The sequence below is a fragment of the Heterocephalus glaber genome, unplaced genomic scaffold, assembly GCF_053883595.1.
Source record: "Heterocephalus glaber isolate CG9 unplaced genomic scaffold, H.glaber_assembly_v1.0 deba00001460, whole genome shotgun sequence".
In the NCBI taxonomy this organism is placed as follows: Eukaryota; Metazoa; Chordata; class Mammalia; order Rodentia; family Bathyergidae; genus Heterocephalus; species Heterocephalus glaber.
The window spans coordinates 426,835-449,143 of NW_028258307.1; the positions used below are offsets into that span (position 1 = coordinate 426,835).

Sequence of the window (22,309 nt, forward strand, 5' to 3'; positions counted from 1 at the left end):
GAATTCACTGAATATACAGATCTCTTTTGTGACAAGATCATGAAAACAATATCAATTCTGTAAGCTCATGAACATGAGAGATGGCATTAGTCACTCTTCTTCTTCCAAAATATTTAAGGCCAACACTTCAGAGAAATAAAAGTTTTATTGTAATACACAATTTCTGAGGTTGCAGTTTATTATTGACCAACTCCAATGCAGAAAAGCATAAGAGAATGGCCTGAGAAGCTACACGGGTAGTGGAAGGTGGGGTTCAAAAGAGAAAAAGAGGTGAGAAGAGAGGGTCAGGTGGAGACGAGAGCTTTCCCAGTCATGTCCACATGACCTCCACATTCCAACCAGGTCCTGTCCCCAAACTCCTATTCAACAAAGAACGTGTCAATGACCTAATCTCATAATGTCTACTTTGATGCTGTTATCACTTTTTTCCATATTCAACTCTCTTTCCATATATGAATAGTAGGTGACTTTTCAATCTGAGATATATTAGAGTTCTTTCTATCTTATAATATCTTTTTCATCCCTATATCATGTTGCATAATTCTAAATGTAGAAATAACTTAATATTTGTTGGAACTTATATTTTGATAGTTTTTGGAAAATACTGTGTCAGAGAGAAAATCCCTGTGTTCACGACAGAACCAGATAAAAGTCTCTGAAAGTATTTCAGCAAAGCTTGACTTCTCCAGAGGGGGAAATAGCTAGCATAGACATTGCCAGGCAGCATGCCAGGCAGTCACTCCACATGGCTTTATTTCTGGACTCACTGTTGTCACTCTGACATGCTCTATTAGTAGAAACATGGTCTCACACGTTCACCTGATTCCATAGTTCTTAAGGAGTTGTAGTGCTGACCAGAACAGAAGCCGCGACCCAGAAGAATCATTGTTACAAAGTTTTACTTCAGGTGGACTAGCATATGGCCATATTGTCCCAAGTTATTCCTGTAAGAATTGGGAAAATAACTATGTGCACATTTTACAAAAAGAATTTTGGCATAATAAATTCTTATAGATGGAGTTATTAAAAATATCCCCCTTCATAAAAAAGTTTACTTTTTACACAAAATTTGCCCTTCTTTGTGACACACTGTTATACTTTTCTTCAAACTGAACAATCATTGACTTTTATCATCTTGGTCTGAGGTTTATAATACTAGTAGTTTGATTTTGTAGGCAAGTGAGGATGACTTAGTAAGGGCTGTCTCTATCAGGCTTTGCACATCCCTCTTACCCAGGGAATGATGCAGCATCCCACTAGAGCCACTGCCCCAAACTCAGTGATAACAGGACTCAGGATGGAGGTAGTTATTCCCTTCCATGATCTAAAGCATTGATCCATTCCATTAAAGAAAGTATCACCTATTCCTGGGTTTGCTACTAACTCATTAGTGAATCTTGTTACACCCTCCAGCACCTTGATAATATTACCATCTGGAGCAGTATTATTTGCAATGAAAGTACAGCATTGGCTGCCTGTCACTAAACAGGCTCCTCCTTCTTTTCCAAAATCATTTCTAAAGCCAGACTATTTTCCCAGGCCATTTTGCTGCTGGGGCCTAATTGTTCTGCTATTCCTTTAATAGAGTCTCTAATACAGTTTATAGACCTCAGTTAGTTATAGTATTTCTCATTTGGCCCATTGTGTTGATGGTGGACCAATAAGGGGTACTGAATCCAGTCCTGCTGCTATTTTATTTCTAACCTGAAATTCTTTGGGCACTCCCTTAAGGAATGCCCTGCAGTCAATGTCCATATGAGAATCAGATGATCCCCCTTGTGATAAGTTTTCTCCCTGGTGCAGAATAGATTTGGGGGTGGATTAGGGTTTCTAAGGGTAAGGGGGAAAGGGGTGACCAATTGCACCAAAGCACAAGTCCCACTCCAGGTGGCCACTAAGTTCTTGAGTAACAGAACCCTGAATATGACCAGAGCACTGCCTGAGCCACAGCCCATGCTGCCTGATTGCCCAGATCCTCAGAGGACCTAACATCAGTACACCTCCATGAACTATCCTGGAATTCTCACTGCTAACACCTTATACATGAGGGTAATTAGTTATCCAGGACTTGGGTCCTATGTTTATTATAGGCTTGTGTCTGTGATCTCTCCTCATTTTCAGCAGAAGTGACAAAATCTGGCAGGAATCATTGCCCCTGGCCACCTGGTCTTGAAAGATGGCTGTCATAGATTCCACCATGACTGAGGTCCCTCCTATGGGAAATCAGACTAACTGAGCCTCTGGCTGAACTGCTCTGCTTGTGTAACAATCCTTTTTATACTTGAGGTTGTGAAGAGGATAGTCAATCCATTACAGACAAACATATGTTTTGTTGAATAAAGTCTAAATTGCCAAAGGTGGTTGAAAGTCTTTAACTTCTACCACCGTGACATTAGCAGGGGCTGCACCATAGAGGTGCCATTAAGCTAGTCTGTAGGGAAATAGCCATGATCGAGGAAGGAGAGGGTGTGTTGGGAGTGTTTTTACCAGCTTGAAAGCAAAGGAACGGAGCAGGTCATATCCTGAGGTTTCAGTACTCAATGAATAAGTTCTCATAATTCCAGGTTCTTGATTCATGATTTCAGGATCATGAGGAACCAGGAGTAGGAGATTACACTCCAGGGGCTGGCAGTGGCAAGAAGAATTTCCTCCTATTATCTGTATTTTTAAAGGCTCGCCATGAATTTGAAGATGGTAGGTTATCAGTCCAAACATTATACTCAGTGGTCCACCACGTCATTCCTATCATTACAGAGACCTTTTAAAACACTATACTTATATCCTTTTTAATAGAAGATGTTTATCAGTTCCAGACCATTGCTTTTGATTGTGCAAGGCTCTACCGGAAGGGAAAAAACATGCATGAATTGTGCTATTCTGAGGAGAGGGAACCACAGTTACATTGATAGTGAAGATACCTTGGGAAACCTCAGCTAAATGTAAAAGCCCCATTATAATACTTTAAAGTATACCTTGGTATCTGTGGAATTCGGAATTGGCCTCCATTTTCCCTCAGTTTCAGATGAAAGTAACATTTAAACTGTAGTGTAATGAGTCCAAAATTTATCAGCCTGTGTACAGTGCTGTGAGTTGTAAGTTACAGCTGAGAGTATACTTCCCAAGTTGGTTGGAGGTTTTCTTCTCTCCACTTCTCAATCAGGGTATAATCAGTTGGCCAGTGGGATGTGCTACACAGGAAGTCAAGAGGTGAAGTCTGTACAAGCAAACCTTGTGTCTGAGAGAAAGCAGAGTAGGGAGGCTGAGTGCAGTTTCTATGGAATTGGTCTTTTCTTTCAAAGATGAGGCTGTCAGTACCCTGGCCTAGGAAGGGAGGCCATAGAGCATCTCACAGGGAGACAGACTAATATCAATTCTTGAAGCAGCTCTGATTCTGAAGAATGCAGTGGGAAGCCACTTTTCCAGGGTAGGCTAGTTTCTAGTATTACAGTAGCTAAATAACTTTTTAGGGATTGATTCATCCTGTGTTCTTTTGCAGAGCATGTAGGATGTCATGGTATATACAATTTTCAGAAGTTTTCAGGTCCCTCTGTGTACTCTAAGGATGTTAACAGTAAAATGGCTCCCATTGTCTGAATCTATATTTTCCATTTGCAGAAATAAGGGAATAATTTTAAAGTGAGAATAAGATGAGGTGGAATACAGGGGCTTCTGATTGGAGGGCTGACTGTTTTGCAATCTCATCTGCTAGCATGGTTCCCAGGCTCCCATTGAACTCCCCCTCTGGGGTCATGGTACCTGTACTACAGCTATGTCTTCAAGCAACATGAAACTTTCTTAAACCTGCATGATTAATTCTGTATAGGGGAGGTCTAGTCCTTTGCTATTAATCAGGCATCATTCAACCCTCATGTTTCAGATATGGAGCACACCAAAAGCACATTTGGAGTCAATATAAATAGTTGTTGCCCCTCTCTTTAAGAACTTTGTTTCCTGTTTATAACAGAGTACCTGTTATGTCTCTTTCTTTTGAGGAACCACATATGAAAAGCTTTATATAGTAGCAAATGAAGTTTCTCTAAGGTTGGTGAAACATTGTCTGATCATCTCTGAGATCCATACATCATGATCCACAGCACTTTGGATGTTATCCTTGAAGAAGAATTCAGCAGGCTTCAGGAAGCCAGGAGAGGAAAGGCTGATATCATCTCTCACCAAAAAGTGTCTTTATGCTTTAATATCTGGTAGTCAGTTAGCATTCTTCCCACATTATTGTGAAGAATTGCTCAGATTTGATATTCTTTGCTGACCATAAAGGCCCCATCAAAGTAAGTTTTCTGTTTTCTTAGTCAGCATGGTGACTGTGGAAATGGACTGGATACACTCTGACAAACCCCAGGTTAGTGAGTCCAGTAACTTGGACACGTAAGCCACTGGTTGCCTTTTACCTTCATGTTCCTGAGTTAGGATGCTGATGGTCCATCCCTTTTATGACAAGACAAATAGAGGGATGGATTTTTGATCAAGGGCAACACAAGGACTGTGTCACTGATGGGAGTTTACTTAAGGTTTTCTACCTGTTGGGTTTTCTTTGAATTCTGAAGATGAAGGCCAGGTTCCTACTGTAATAGAGTAAGATTTAAGCCTTTGATTTTTCAGGGCATATGAATTTATCCATAGAGAGAAATTCTCAGATAGTCCCTGAAACTCTATCTTATATTTTAGAGCAGGTTGGAGGCATGCTGATAATCACCTGCACTCACTCAGGATGTAGCTTCCATCTCCCCTCACTAATGAAGTGTCCCAGTCATTCAACTTCATTTTCAAGAATTTGTAATTTAGTTCTAGTTACTGTGACAGCCTGCCAGGCTAGGATATTAAGTAGGCTGATAGTGGCATCTGTCACTTCCCCTTTGAGAACCCTGGAAACCAATACGTCATCCACATATTGAATCAACTTAATCTGGGGAGGGAGAGTGAATTTTTCAAGAAATTGTCCTAAGGTTTTTCCAAACAAGGTAGATGTGTCAGAGAATCCCTGTGGGAAGACAGTATACTGATATTTTTATTTCTTCCCCTACAGGGATCCTGAAATTAAAAAGCCAATATGTCTCTACTATCTTCAGCCAAGGGGAAAACCCAAAAGGCATCTTTAATATCTCTAACACTGAGTCACTTGTGGTGATAGAGAATTTTGCTAAGGAGAGGACAGGGGTTTCAGCGCATAGAATGCCTGTTCTGGATCATCTAGTTTACTGTTCCCAAGTCCTGTGCTAGTTGATAAGAGCTGTCGTGTGTCTTTGTTGTTGTTTGTGCAGTGTTGGAGTTTTAAAAGATGACTTACAAGATTCCAGGAGCCTGTGTTTTATGCGTCCCTCTCTGATGGGGTTGAGTTGAAGACCCCCTTCTAGGGATATTGGGTTGTATTTTGTCCTGATTGATTCTCTCCTGTTCTTTAATTCAGTTGGCATCAGGGAATTGTTTAATCCACTTGGATTCCCATCTATATTCCAGACTTCAGGAAAATGTTGTATTCAGACTGGGGAATCAAGTGGTTAAGGGAGACATTGATGTTCTTTTTCATAATGTTTAGGCCTGTCTCTAACTTAGACATTAAATCTCTGCCTAGGATATTTGTTCCTGCCTCAGGGACAAAGAGGCATTTTCCATGAGCTGTTCAATTTTGAAATTTGACCTATATTGCTTCAAAATTAGAAGCCATAAATCCTTCTCATTTTATTCCTCATATTTAAGGGCTCTCTGATAACAGTGTGATCGAGGAGGTTGATCATAAAATGAGGTTTGGAGCACTCCAAAGTCTACTGAGAATCTAATAAATCTCCATTTTAGATACTACATCTGGATTTATCAGAGTCTCTTGGTAGGACCCATCAACATGAAAGATCCCCTGACCCCCCTGTTCTTTGTTATCATCATGTTTATCACTTCCCTTCCCTCTTCCATTCTGTGCAGTCTTTAAAAGCGACCCCTTTTCCCTCCTTTGCAAGAGTTGTTTCCCCTTTTCCTTTTGATGTCCTTGGCACTGGGCCCCTTCAGATGGTCTTACTTCACTTTTGACCTACTGGATTCACTGGGTCCATTTCCATCTGTTCTATGGTAGAAAACACTATCTTGGCATTTTTTTAAATCACATTTTACATGTATTTTTGTGCTTCTCCTTTAACTTCAATAGTTATTTATCTATCCAAGACTAAATATACTGGAGTTCTTTGAGATATCTGGCCAGATGTGTGTAACAAAATGGAGCTTTGCCTTGAGTTAGGGGGTCCTCAAGATTTAGTCCAGACCATTTTCTCCTTTTGTATTTTCCTCTGTTATGAAAGTTAGTTCCTCACTATTTTCCCAGGTGGATGTTAAAAACTCTAGTTATTGTTTAGGATCAGGGAACTGACTCCCTTATTCCTTTTGCAATCCAGATTCTGAGGTTTCTCATGTGCTCCCATTGGGTCACATTACTATCCCACCAGGGTTCCTGATTAGGAAAGTAAACATCTGCAGATAGGATGTCAGGGGAAGCCACAGGTTCTCAGTCCCAAAGGCCATCTCTACTCTCCTGACCATATTCTCTCACAAGGAAATAGAATTCCTAGTACAGAAAGTAGTTAATGCAGGTGTATGATTGTGGGTCCAATCACTGTTGTAATTGTTGAGCCACCATTGGGGATCTTCTGGTATGGGCTTTAGTTCCCTCCTAAAGTCCTTACTTTAGAACTGGATACAGCAGCAGTGAGGAATCTTACCCACACACCAGAGGAACCTCCATGAGGTGGAAAATAACTATGGTTTCTCTTCACCTAGAGAAGGAAAGGGCCAGTTTGAACATCCTTTTCTCCTTGCTCCAGCTTCTCTTTCAGTCCAGACACAGATGGGTAATGAGACAGGTGGGGGCTGAGGTTGCTGACAGTGGCTCAGATTGTGGTGCAGACAATGAGAGCTGAGTGGCTATGCCATCTTAGGGCTCACATGTGAAACAGGAGTGAATGAAGCTGCAAACAGTGACTTAGAACTTGGCAGATAGAATGATATGCTACCAGCTGTGTCATCCTTCGGGTGTGAATATGAAGAAGGGGAAGAAAGCAGCTGATGCTGTGGTGGCCTGCTATACCTCATTTAGAGCTTACTCCGTCCTGCTTGACTTGCCTGCTCTGGTGGGCTTGGCCCCTGGTTATAAGGCAGAATTAAGCAGGTGCAGGGGGATCACATTACTTACTCTTTTTCCTCTCCCTTTTCTCAGTTTTTGTGGGATACATGCTCACTGAGCCCCACATCCAACCTCAGACATAATCAACCTCTTTTCAGGACACACAGGTTTTATCATTAATGTGATCATTCTATCAAAAGTTGAGTGACCCAATCTACATTGGACCTTAACAAGAAGAGGTTGTGAGCAGGTTCTTGGGTCTATTTGAAACCAGAGCTTTTCATTTCTTGTTTATTTGTATTATTAGTTCTCTAACTGTTGTTCCAGTATGGGACCACTTCCCCCAAGGGACTACTTGGAGGAAATTTACTTTTAGTTCCTTTTTCTTTAAAGCTGTTTTAAGTTCATTATTGTACATCCTGCATTTTCTAAGTATAAGATGTTCCCTAGAAGATTAAGCTCCCCAAATCTGGAGATTTCATGCTCTCTAGCCCAAACACCTTGTCTGTCTCAAATGATTTTCTCGGGGAACTGCAGATGGATCAGGGTCCTCCATTAGTTTTGTGTGTGAGACATGTCTTACTCACACACAACCTGCCCTCAAAATGACTCAACTACCAAGAAATAATTTGTACCCATTCTTGAATTTTTACCTTGACCTGTGCACAGGGCAGCCTGTTCAGCTGCAGCAGTTTTTTTTCTGAGCCCATCCCTGCCTTTCTCAGAACTTTCCTACCCTGGGGGTGCTGGCAGAAATGAGGCACTGATCATCTAGGATCTTGAAATCCACTACAACTAGGCAGGGCACATCTCCTTCCAAGGGGAGGGTGCAGACCATTTCCAGGTACATTGAGGGCTCTATATTGGTTGCCAAGTTGTGAGACAAAAATTTTCCAATGTGGCTAATGGACTTTGAAACTATCTCAGTAAGGCTTTCCATGTTCAGAAGGGTGTGTTGCTAGGCTACACAAAGCCAGCCATGCACCAAGCAGTCAAGTACCCCAACTTTTATTTCTTCATTCACTGTCATCACTGTGGCATGCTCTAAAAGTGGGAGCATGACCGCTCCTTCTATCCCAATTGGCATGTTGTTAAGAAGTCATCATTGCTGGGCAGAACAGATCCTGTTACCAAGAAATATGTCTGTTACAGTATTTTATTGCAGGTATACTGGAGGATGCTGAGACCCCCAATCACCTGACCAAGGGTACAGTGGCAAGATTAAAGAAAGAAAAGACAATATATTAATCCATAAATGGGGGCCCAGGACAGTCAAAGCTCTTATCTGCCCAAGACAACTTTTCCTTGAGCTTCCCACTATTTATTGAAAACACAGCTTCCAGAAGGGATAAGGGGTGGTGCAGGGAACACTAAAGTGGAGACCACTGAAATGAGCAGGCTCCTGGCAACCAGGGAGCAAGATATTCTAGTAGGATCAGATCATTGATTCATGGGAATTTTGGGTTTTACCCTGGATTAATTTTGCCCCTGTAGGAGTTTTCTGTATGAGTCATGCTGCCCTCAGCTGCACTATTGTCTTGCCATCCAAGACATCAGTGTCCTGTATCATTGAGACCTTTGCCATAACCAGTGGTGTGGAGAGCTGTTCCTTTCCCACACACCAACTGCTGGCTCTTCAGGCAGCCACTGTGGTCTAATAGGCAGACTCACTTTGAATATGGAAAGCCAACGTATGAAGTTGCAGCTTGCTCAAGGTGGACTCCATCACAGATGGACTGGCCTGTGCCTCCTTTGTCTCAAGTTGCCCTTCTAAGGAATGAGGAAACAAACATGGTTATATTTTACTAAAATAGGATTTCTCAAAAATAGAGATTCATATAAAATGGATGTATGGTCAATATGCCCTTTGCAGAAAGGACTACCTTGCCCCACATTTTGTAAAGAATCATTACCTGGGCCAGGTGTGTTTGTACCCACCAGTGATTGCAGCACACTGGAGGCTGAGGAGGGCTGATTGGGAGGGTTCAGAGCCAGCTTGGGATGCATAGTGATTTGAATGACAGCCTCAGCTTCATAGTAAGATTGTGTCTTAAAAAAAATAATAATAATTTTCTGAATTATTTTTGGTTAATTTTTTGTGATGAGAAAAATTAAGATATTTTAATATTTGGATCTGTTGTTTTGTTTTGGTTTTGGTTTTGGTTTTGGTACCAGGGATCAAACTCAGCTCCTTGTGCTTGAAGGGCAGGTGGCAGAACCACTGAGTTAAATCCCCAGCCCCTGGATACTGTTGTTTTGATAAATTGGTTTTTCAATACAAAAGATTTCTGTTGTTGATTTTATGGTTCTCTAATGAAAGAATCAAAGCATTTTCACATATGAATAATCTGACATCATTTGATATTGGACATCTTACATTATTCCTATTTCTATTACTTTCAATTTCCTAATTAGTTGATAAATATTCCACTAAAATACTGAACAGCAGTTTTGGGGAAAAGCAAATTTTTTGCTACTGATTATAACATAAATGTTTTTTTGTTTTCCCGTTCAGTTTAATTTTCCGAGTTTACTGAATTTAACTGTTATTAATATAGACATTTGGTCTTCTTTATGTAGTTACTACATGTGTTTTGATCCTTAAAAGATATTTACTATTAGAAAGGCTTTTTGTGCATCAAATGACATCATTTTCAGATTTTCATTACTGAATCTGTTCATGTGGTGAATTATGAATTTTTATTTGTCACATGTTGCACCATTCTTGCATACTATGAATGATTGGGTGTCTATGGCATATCTGTGTTCTCGAATTTAGATTCTAAGAAAAATTTAAAATAATTTGACATGTATATTTGCAAAAATATTGCCCTATAATTTTCTATTCTTCAGTTCTTGTGTCCTCTGTTGTTAGTTTGATACTAGCTCTAGAAAATGAATGAAGAAGCCTTCCTTTCTTTCCCATTTTGGGCAAATCTTTAGCAACATTATTGTCCATAATTCTGGTGCAGTCTGCTATATTTCAGCAGGTAGTTCATGTTATTGGCCTTTGAGGAGAGACAATTGTCTAATACTTCAAGCTCATTGTTTGTCTTGGATTTGCTTGTATTTTCCATATCAGGTAGGTCCAGTTTTGGTAGATCATATGTGTTGAGACATGCATGAATTTTTATCAAGAATTACAGTGTTTTATGTCTGTTTTAAAAATATATCATTGTGATCCTTGGTGTTTCAAGGATTTCTGTTCTAACATTTACTTGTTCATCTAAGCTTGAATAAATCAAGCTCAAGAATTCTTTATGTATGTCATTGTTTCACAGTCTAACTTTTCTAAATAAATTACATTAAATGATTCTTTTATTGCTATTTGTATCTCTAATTAATTTCAGCTCACCAGCTTATTACATATTTTCTATTTGGGGGATCTGCCTTTTCTTTGTTTTTGTTATATCAAGGCATTGGACATATACAACTATATTGTTTGTTGAGATCTCTTGAATGTTTAATCCAGTCAGTTATATCTATGGATTTCTGCTTACAACTTCCTTCATGATGTCCTACATTTTGAAATTTTTTTATTTCATTCCATTTGATTCCAGGAATATTTAAATTTCCTCATTGATATCTTCTATAATCCAGTGATCAATCAATACATTATATTTCAATCTTCATAAGTTTTTGTAAGATTTTGGATTTGTCTCTTTGGTGAAATCTAACTTTATTACACTGAAATACCTGCCATTTCAAGAGTAACAGATATTGAGGCTTGGTGCATTTCATCATTTCCATTTTCCTAAAATACTATTAATTCTTTGTTATTTTAAACACCACAGAAAGAAACGGTGCTCAAAAAATACTAGACAGGATAAGGACTCAACTCATTGGAAGAAATGACACACCCACCATCAAGGTAATGGTAAGTTTATATACAATAACACTTATTATCTAAATGAAAGAAGTTTTATTGGGATAAATTAAAAATTGAGCTTAATTGCCTCACTGCAATTTAGATGAGATTAAGCCCCTCTGAGGTAGAGGCTCTGAGAATTTTGCACTTAGCTAAATTAAAATAGTTGAGAACCACTTTGTAAACTCAGAAAAAAGTAAAAATATTGTAGATACACTTGCAAATGTATCCAAGATCCAAAATGAAATGAAAATGTCATGGGATTTGATAGTACAAATAAAAAATAATTTACATAACTGATAGAAATGTCACATGCTTATGTAAGGAAAAATAAAAACCCATGTCTCTAGATTTCAGTATTTATTTGGGAATTCTCATATAGAGAAAATACCATAGAAATATACCTGGGTATATTATGAACAACAAGTGATTTTCTTCCTAAAGATAAGTTTTTGTCAAAAAGTCCTTTCAGGGCCATCTATTTACCTCAGTGGTCCCCTGCCTGCCTTGCAAGAGCAAGGTCTTGAGTTTTATCCCTGGTACAAAAAAATCCTCTCAATTGGTGTAAAGGAAGACTTTAAACACTTCTTGGCCCTGACTCCTCACTTCTTAATTCTCACTGCAAATAAACATTGCATAAATATAGTGTAAGAATAACCTCATAGTCAATACACATACGTGGACACAGAAAACAAAATTTGATCATAGCATATTCATATGAATATCTAATGAGAAAGACATTAAAAGCTGGTCACACCTTAGAAAGTGTAGTATGATTCACAGTGGAGAGTAGTGACATTATTTTTGTCTATTTGAGAAAGTATTTTCTCCAAGTTCTCGTCTTATGAATCATAAGTTATACACACTAGATAACAAATGTTCTTAGGAAGTTTATGTGGCAAAGACATTAATCAAACTTTAAAACTTATACTACAGGATTGGGAAAATATCCAGGAAAAAACCTGTGAAAATCATCTGTGTTGCAAAACCTACAACCATGAATCCCTGCATAGAAGAAACAAAATGACTGAATCTGGAATACATTCAAGCAAATGTCATCAAGGTGGTAAAAGCTTTACAGGTTATGCTGAGCTTAGAGGTCACACCAAAACTAACATAGTAGAGAAGCCATATGAAGGTTGCACGTGCAGAAAAACTTTCAGTCCATCTTCTAAGTTTAATCAGCAGGAGAGAACACAGACACATGTGAAACAGTATGAATGCCAGCAGTGTGGGAAAATTTTTAATAATTCATATAAACTCAGAAGACATAATCGAACACACACAGGAGAGAAACCATATGAGTGCCATCTATGTGAGAAAGCCTTCACTGATTCATATATCCTTAAAAATCATAAGCGAATACACACAGGAGAGAAACCATATAGATGTGATTTGTGTGAGAAAGCTTTCACACAGTCAAATCACTTGAGTCAACATAAGAAAACACACACAGGAGAGAAAACATTTGAATGTCATCTGTGTGGGAAAGACTTCACTCAATCATATATCCTTAAACGGCATAAAAGAACCCACACAGGAGAGAAACCATTTGAATGTCATCTGTGTGGGAAAGCCTTCACTTTATCATGTACCCTTAATCGGCATAAAAGAACCCATACAGGAGAGAAACCATATGAATGTCATCTGTGTGGGAAAGCCTTCACTCAATCATCTTCCCTTGCCCAGCATAAAAGATCACACACAGGAGAGAAACCATATGAATGCCATCTGTGTGGGAAAGCCTTCACTAGATCATCTTCCCTTACCAAGCATAAAAGAATACACACAGGAGAAAAACCATTTGAATGTCATCTGTGTGGGAAAGCCTTCTCTGATTCATCTACCCTTCTACAGCATAAAACAACACACACAGGAGAGAAACCATATGAATGCCTTCTGTGCAGGAAAGCCTTTACTCAGTCCAGTCACCTTAATGAACATGAGAGAATGCACACTGAAGAAAAACCATATAAATGTCAACTGTGTGAGAAAGCCTTCACTCAATCATCTAGCCTTAGAAACCATGAGAAATCATGAACATTCTATTTTTTTTTTTTTGGAAAACCTTCAGTAAGTTATGTTACTTAGTCTTCCAGAGAGAACTCACACAAGAGAGAGAATATGTGAGAATCATATGTGTGGGAAAAACTTCAATCAATTGTATAGACTTAATACTCATTAGAGAATACAGTAGACAAACCAATCATACATCTTCTAATTAGAAAAGTCTTCATGTATTCATCTAACCTTAGTGAGCATCAGAGAAATCTCACAGCACACAAACCATACTGAGAATATATGTCTGGGGAACAGTCATCTACTCATAACAATGATAAGACAGTTCACATACCAAAGAAAATACAAAAATGTCATCTGAGTGGAAAAGCCTTAGGCCAATCTTATACCTGATGGAAAAATCTTACAATGGAGATAAACTCACCATACACATAAGAATCTCACCTGCATGAAAAAAGATTCTACCATCATTCTGACCTTTGTTGTTGTGACAGACTGCTCACAAAGTACTACAATGAATGCCTGCAGCACACAGTCTCCCCTGTTGTGCAAAAATATAAATGAATAAGAAATCTATTTAAGTGTTACCTGAAAAATGTGAAACTGAACATACAACCTCAGTTAATGGTATGGAAAATTGTTCAGTGGATGTGCTCCTCCACCAACATAACTAAGCACTTGGGGAAAGTAATTATATATGTCATGCCATGATGCAACATCTCAGCTATTTGTCTGACAAGGCTTCAGATATTTCACTCTCGAATCTAACAGTTATAGAATACTTCAATCATATATATCAGCTTAAGGCACAGTAGAAAATATGACCGGAAAATTTCTATCTGTAATGAATGCTGCAAAGGTTCCATTCATAATTTCTCTTTAAACAATAAGGAAAAACTTCACTTGCAAGAACTTCTAGATCTCCAGTCTTCACTAAGGACCATTATTCTAAGTACAATGCTTAGTTGACACAAGAATATGTGTGAATAGATAACAACTTAATAGCTGATAGGTGGTTAAACATTTTTGAGGACTATCAAATCATTAACCTGAGGAAATGATTTCTTGCAAAATAATGATCATCTCTGTACTCAAACAGCAGCATGTATGGAAATGTGAGCATGCACACTGGACCAGATGCTCCATGTCATGTATAAAGCAAAGTTCAAAATGAACACATGCTCACAATCACATGAATGTCCTCGCCAAGAAAAGTTACCCACTTTATAAGCCATTGGAAGAAATATTAGAGAGCTTTTACTTAGAAACTCTATGAAAATATACATCCACTCTGAAATACAAAAAAACTACAAGGCAGATATTTCAGAACACTGACATTATTATTTATGAACAATGTTGCATATTAATATAGGATAGTGTGATTACCTACAAATATCAAATATGGATGTGTGGGAGAAAGCAATTAACTTTCCAAAGCACAAATTAAATACAACTTATGTGCAGAATAAAAAACTGTGATTTTAATTATTTAACTAATAAAACATTAGGAAGAAATCTGGGAGTTCCTTTGTAATATTTAATGCAGTTTTGAATGAATGGATTTAGGCCCAAAAACCTTGTCATGGCCATAGATATTAGGGTCACTTACTAGTCTTAATTTTTAGAGAATTTCTTCCACCCAGGTGGCTTCACCACTCCATGGCTTCCTACCAATTTCAGCAGGTCACATACATGGCACGGGATGATATGACAGAGAGCTTGACTTTCCTCTCCATTTTCCTCAGGTTACCAAGGCACAAGATCCAGGGGCAATTACTGAAACAACTGATTGGAGCATTTTGCTGTCCTGTGACCCTAGATTTTCCTATGAGTACACTGTGGGGATAGATGCAGGATCTCTCACTTGTTATCTAAAAATACCTGAAATTTCTCCCAAAAGGTACAGAGTTGAATTAGTTTGCTCAAAGTCACATGCACAACCATTTTAATCATATAAAATGAGCCAATTCTTTGATTATTGATATTCAATATCTCACAAGAGCAAGCTGAATATAAATAACTGACAAACCTTGTTAGAGTGAATATTCAGTATAATATTTTGAAAAAATGGAAAATAAGGTCTTTAATGAATCACTTTTGTGTTTTATAAAACTTCATGCTTAAGAGATTTCTGTAACCAATCTTATAACAAATAATTAATATGGAAGATTCTTTAAATGCATTGTGTGCCTCCTATATTTGAAGAATGCTTATTTTCATCACATTTGAATGTACAAATGGGAAAGACAGTTTTAAGCCGTCTGTGAATAAAAGAATTGAATTCTGTGAAGGGACATCTAGTTATGAAATTTTATAATACAGAGAAGCATTTAAAATATATATGGGTATATATTGGCCAGGATTCTGGTTGAGGCAACAAATAATACAAGAACAGTATGAGAGAATTTAAATTTTTTCTAATGATTTCAAATAATTCCCTTGAAGATCAACTGGGCTCAAGGAAGAAATTTCAAATGTGCTCACTTCATGGCAGTCGGGGACAGAAGTGGGGAATAACTCCAAGGATGAATTCTCTACTGAGCTGTGTCCATATTGCTCCACACACACAAGTATGAATCAGCAAATGCAATACAGTGTGCTGTGTGTTTAATTCAGTAACTCCTCTGATCTGGCACACTGAAACACTGCAGTTCTTGCTAAACTATTACAGGAGGCCAGAACGAAAACACAGTAAGTTAATCTAGACCCTGAAAAGTTATTTTATGCTGTATGGGAAAATCTTTCAGGAGAAGCTCAGCAAAGCCTCCACCTCAGTCCTCAGGACAGGAAGCAGAAGCAATTTCTAAGTATAAATGCTGTCCTAAGTCATCCATAGTTCAAGAGAAAGCCGCCTTCAGAGGGGTCTTGTAGAAATCACATTCCTGTTTTCCCTGGGTCACCATGGGCAATTTACTGGCCCAGCTCCAAGCTTGTGCATGAGAATGGTTAGAAAAGTCAAGTTCACCTGCCCCCTGCTGTCCGCCATGGGGAAGTGCAGGAGAGGGCTCCTGATGTGAGGGAGCTGAGGCTGCACAGTGACAGGTGAGAGGTCAGAGAAGAGAGGATAGAGTGGTCCATGTGTTCATAGAGTTGGGGATCTTGGTGTGAAATATTCAGCTGTATTCACCCTAAAATAAAGAGGTCCACTTCAGTGCATTCGTCTATGTGACTGTCTTGATCTTTGTCTATCTATTGATAGAGATAGCTATCACCTGTGATAGTAAAGTGTGCATACTAAGGTTAGTTTAATTCAGTTTAACTCAGTCTCCTGAGTGAGTAGCAGGGAAAACAGTCCCCCTTGGGATCTGTAGGGTGGGCCGTGCTGCATTGGCAACAGCAATATGGTACTGAATGCTCTTCTGATCCATATTGCCAATCACATTGGCCCTCCATCCCTCTTATGACATCAGTGGTGATGAATATGACACAGACCTGACATTCTCACACATTGTGGGAGGGAGGATTTTATCTTCTGTCCTAGAGGATGGTAAGTCCTAGGCAGGCCCATTCAACCCAATGCAGCTAAATGGCTTCATAGAAGGAGGGCAGAATAAAATCCTGATATTTTCCCCTTCAGATCAGGTACCTGCTTGCTCCATTGTTCCTCTTCTGTGAAATAAGAAATAAATGAATGGATGGAACAAACAATAACTTCAAAAACAAAAATCATATAAACATGGAGCGGCACTTCTCTAGACAACATGTAGTTCAGTGGTGGAAATTCTGTAAATGCTTCATGATCAGAGAGAAACTTAAAACCTGCCCTGTCTGTCCATCCCACCACAGACAATGCCCCCACCAGAGACTGTCCTGATTCTTCTGAGAGCCAGAATGGTCCCGGCCTGGCCAGGGGACCCTGTGTGGGGAGCATTGTGGTCTGCTGCTGTCCCTTTGTGTCTGTCCTGTGGAGCTCCATTCATGTTTCACCTGGCCCAGGGGCCCTAGGAAGGAAATTCTTAAGTCCTCTGCTGCCCAACTCGAACCTCGTCCCTGTCCCATATCTGCCCCAGCCATAGGATCTGAGGGGAAACAGCAGAGGACATTTTTTTATCCTTGGTTGTGTTTTAGTGTGTTGAAATTATTCATGTTTGGTATTTCTGGTAGATTGATATTAGACCCCATATTTTCTTTAACACATTTGTTATATCAAAAAGATTTCCTGTCCTTTCATTTACATTTGCTATGCAAATAAAATCCAGCTAGTAGCAAGTATTCAAATTTTATTTCCTACCACATGCAGTGCAGTCTTTATTCTTCCATCAGTGCCCACATTCTGTGTGTCACCTTATCAGAATGACAGGGACATGTGTGCCCTTCACTCAGTCTTCTGTGTATAGGCTCAGAGCAGTGATGGAGAAACATTTAGAGACCCAGTGCCCACACTGCAACCCGAAACCCACTTATGGATCACAAAGTGCCAACACTGCAATTGAACCTGAATCCTGAGGTTTAGTGTAGAAAAAGCAACTCACACATTAACATTTTTTCATAAAAGAAAGAGACACAACACACATTCCATAGTTTCTCCATATGGCTCTAGAATTTTCTCTTAAGGAATCTCTTATGGTACAAGAACATACAGTGGATTGCTCATGTGTATTTCTATTCATTTCAGATATTATGTAGGACTTGATGAATTAGTCAAACTTTACCTCTGGTAAGTTCATACTTTTGCCTATAAATTTAAAAAATAGCAGACCATGACAATATTATATATTTTACTCTTCAAATTTGCAATTCATTTGTTTAGGAACAACTTTATTCATAGGAAATGAATACCAGGAATCCAAAGGAGAGACTATGGAAATGATTTATGAGAAGAATGATGTGATTCCAGGTTTGTGTGATAGAATCCAGTTCTCCTCTGAGTTAGACACCTATCACCCTCCTGGACAAAACACGAGACACCCTCAGCCTCAGGGGAGAAACCTCACAGGAGAGAAGTTCTCATTGACTCAAGAGTTCTGAGGATGCAGCTCAGTGGACGCTGCCTTCCAGTCAGGAAGCCCACAGTGGTAGGGTTGGTGGACAGAGCTGATCCCTCCATGGGGGCAGCCTGGAAGCAGAGGACAGGGAAATTCTCCACACTCACTGCACAGCCCACAGACACACTTTCTCAGTTCACTCCTCAGTCTCTGTTCTGGGGTCATTGCTCAGCTCCCTTCTGAGAACTGGGGCTTTGCAGGCCTCCTCACTTTACTCCAGATCTTTCAGCTGGAGCTGAGCATCCCCTGCCTGGCTCTGCACCTCCATAGCTGGAGTGTTAGGGTGCGCTCTCTCTTCTCCTTTTGCCAGTGGTGCCCTCAGCCTGCTCAGCCCCTGAACTCTGCATCCAGAACCCACAACCTCCACCCCCTACACCAGCCTCACCTCTTCACTCCCAGGCTCCTGCCTGGCCTGCTTCAGCCCCAAACCCTCTCACTCTGCCTGGGACTGTAGCTTCTTGGACAAAACTGTTCTTCATGTCTGGACTCTGAACTGCCTGGGCTGGAATTCCTTTGCTTAGAATCCCTCTGTTCTGGCCCAATGTGGCACCCCCTGGACCACTGGGTCCAGCAGCCCTAGATAGTCTCCCCACAGTGGCCCTGCTGGGCTTCTGCAAACTCCCTCTTCTTTCCCTGCTCCAGTCACTCTGCCAATCTGGTCCCCAACTGCAACCCCAGCCTTGGGTCCCTCTGCATCTGCTCCTGTCCCTCTGAGCCCCACTTGTTCCCGCCTGTGCTCCTTGTTTCCCTTCCCCAGGCTTCAGTTCCCTTCATCTCTCCTTGCCTCCCTTCACCAGCCATGGGACACATCTGGTCCTCCTTGGCTTCTTGGTGTTTCCTGAAAGGCTCCTGTCTTCCTGCCTCCTCAGTTGTGTCTCCCTCTGATCGGGAGCCTCTAAGTCCCTACAATCTTATCCACCAGCTCGCAGGTCCCTTCATTCTCACTTCCTTTCCTCTGTTCACCTGGGAGTCCCCACACTCCGCTTGTTTCCCTCCATGGATCCTTAGATCCTTCCCTGCCTCTTTGTTTCCCTTCATGCCTCCCATGATCCACCTCTGTCTCCTGAATCCTTTCTGCACAGCCTCCTTTCCCTCCATTTCTCTTGGGCTCCTTCATCCATTGAAGTGTCCCCTATTAGCAGCAGTTCTCTCTGAACCTCTTTGTTCCCTTCTATGCTTCCTCTGGTCCCTCTGTGTCTCTCTGGGAGAATTTGTGGTACCTCAGGTCAATTCTTTGTTTCTCCTTGAGTCTCTTCATCCTACTGAGAGTCCTACCCTCCTACCTGGGGTCCCTATGCTCCCTGCTAGGTTCTCCAGGGCCTCTTCACATCCCTCTTGGCTGCCTCCTGTCCATCCAAGATTTCCTAATACCTTTGCACTGGGTCTCACATAGCTCCATGTCTTCATTGCACCTGGCATTTATCTGCTTGTCCTACACACCAGATGCAATTCTCTGACCACCTTTGCCTCCCTATGCACACATATGGGTCACTGTGTGACTCCTTGGGACCCCTGAACCTCAGTTTTCAATCCAGTTCCCTCCTCCAAGATCCCACCTTCAGGCCTAGGGACAGTGTACACAGCAGTACCTGGCTGCATGCATTCCCTCCTCGTACCGCTGGGCAAAGCTTGTTCCCATTTCCCTCTCAAATCTAGTCTTTGACACTGTGCTTTTCTCCACATTCTGAAGAGTATGAAAACTTATTAAAGAAAAGGAATCATTTCTTCTCTGAGAAATGAGAAAAGGAATTGGGGGTTTCAATTTAGATGTTTTCATTTATAGATGAAGAGAAAAATCACCCACGCATAAACAGCCCAGTCTCTTTTCTGTGTCTATATCTTCTCAGCATTTGCCCATTGCTGTTTATAATTTTGGTTTTCCTTCACACTGAAGAAGAATTCAGAGTATGAATAAGATGGTGTTATGCGGTGAGTGGCCCACATTTTCCTCAGTGTCTCTTGAATCTTTCCATCCCTGTATTTGTTCTGGGGTCATACATGTATTTTAAATGAAATCTAATGCTTTAAACATTTTTAGGCTAGCTGAAGTGACCTTCTTTCTTAGCAGATTTTGCCTTATTCTTTTTTCCAGAAAAAGTTCAAAAATGTCATCATGACATGAGCTTGAAATATCTCTAGGCATTTTCTTTGACACTCATGACAGGCACTGGTGTCACTGCAAACAGCAGAGCACATGGGATGTCACGTGACCCAGTTGCACAGGCCCTGGCCTCCTTCTCCCCACAGGAGTGCAGGGAGTGCAAAGGCAGGAATCCTCTCACACCCACCCAGAGCAGAGCTCCAGCACACCATGCAGCGCAGCTCATCACTGGACCTTTGGGTGAGTTCCATGTACTGTTTGTCCAGGAGAATCTCAATACACCTCTTCATCCTCCTGGCACTGGGAGTAAACCTAGTTCTTAACCGGAGTCACCTCTCCAAGATGAGTAGTATTTTCTAAAGTAATTTTTACTGTCCTGCTATGAAAAATGGCAGCAAGAGATGCATTTTCAGATCCTCATTTTCACCATTTCTGGTCTGTTTCACTTATGTGGTGAATCTTTCTGTACTGATGGAGAAGTTTTTAATTTTGTTCTCTTAATGCTAATTTCATATTCCATGTACAAAAGAATTCCACATCAATGATTTCCTTTTGTGAATCATGGTGAATCATTTCACAAGCAATGATTTGATAGTTTTGTCAGATCCTCTTTATTCATCTGATTGTGGTTGGAAATCTCCTTGTAGCTGACAGTTTCACTGTTGTTAAAGACAAGAAGATCTGCCCCTTGCTGGGTCATAACCATGGCTACACACAGTTGCCCAGATGGCTCCTTTTAATTTCACCCGTGCAGAGACAATGTAACTGTGTCGGTTTCTGTCAGCTGAGATGCTGGCTATAATGTAATTCAAACTGATAGGTCTCCCACCACCTCAGCAGCTATTATGTATAGTAGCTGCCCTCTTCCTATGGTGCCTTGCCCCCTCCCCTGTGTGACGTCACGCCAAGATGGTTGCTCCCACCAAAGAACAAACCCTTCTTCCCAGCATGACCCTGTTCCCGCCTAGAAAGTAACCTAATACTCGCTCACCTCCTACCACCTAGTGACATCATGGGCTCCTCCATTCCCCAGTCACTGCCTCACTCAACCCCACCTCTGCCCCTACAAACCCCACCCCAGTCTCTATAAAAGACTCTCCCTGCCCCAGCCATATTGCTTTGGCTCTCCTTTGTTCAGAGACAGCCCGGCAGATCTATTCCCCTAATAAAGGCTTGTTGTGGCCTGGTCTGGTCTTGGTCTTTGGCCCTTTTACCTGACACAAACATCTGGTTTTTTTAATATATTTCTCGTGGAACTGCAAATGTAGATAGTGGAGCATGAGTACTGGGCAAGTGCCATGCTGGAGATCACATATGTGAGCAAATGCCCAAAACTGTTACTGTGTTTTTTCTGATAAAACAATTTGACTTATTTTTGAAATCTGCACTAACACCACAACTGTATATCCATGTGGTTTGCTGGAAAACTCACAATCATAGGCTGCCTGGAATTTATTGGTCATAGCATTTTCAGAATTCTAAGACATAGATAATCCATGAATGAAGTATTTTACCAATATACTTGCATAGAAATTTTGAAAAGCATCCTTATCATCCATATATTTGAAAACAGTAGAAAACCTCATCAACTTGTCTTCTACTTCAGTCTCAGCCATTCTTGTACTGTCTTCTTTATGACATCATCAGAGTATTTAGCCTACAGCTTGGGTGCTCTGCAGACAGACATGGGCTCTCTGGATTTACCACTCACATAAAACCTTATGCAATGCCCTCACATAGTGTTGATCATCATTCAAAACAGTGTTCATAAGCTGAAAAAATTTGGCAGGCATTTCCCAAAGTGACTCCATAAACAGTGTTGGTTGATTTTCCTGAAGAATGTTACTGGTTACTCCAAACCCTTAATCATGGATATGAGTTTTCAGCTCCTGAATCATATGAGGTAACTGAGGAGACACAGCGTGCAGTAAGACATACATATCTGCCATGCCATGTTTTTCACTGGTCAAATGATATTATGGCAGCCTGAATGTAAAAACAGTAAGTGGTCTGCTGCCATTTGTTGCTGGCATTCAAGAATTACTCTAGTACATCAACTTGGATGGAAATATTCTTGACATTGAATGTACCCAACCCCTAGTCTCCTTAGAACCCTTTCCATGCACTGTGAGCAATTTGATTCTTGCAATAAATTTGAAGTTTTTTTATATAATTCTCTGTTATATGAATCAGAAAGGGAGACTCAAGAATTCCTT

General features: G+C 40.4%; 1 protein-coding gene across 1 annotated transcript; it reads left to right on the forward strand.

Moving 5' to 3' along the window:
* Positions 1 to 11,949: 11,949 nt before the first annotated feature.
* Positions 11,950 to 13,028, forward strand: LOC101711899 (uncharacterized). The gene has a single exon (XM_013073386.3). It carries the CDS (start codon positions 12,012 to 12,014, stop codon positions 13,026 to 13,028), a length of 1,017 nt encoding a protein of 338 aa, XP_012928840.3. The 5' UTR covers positions 11,950 to 12,011.
* The last annotated feature ends 9,281 nt before the right edge of the window (positions 13,029 to 22,309 follow it).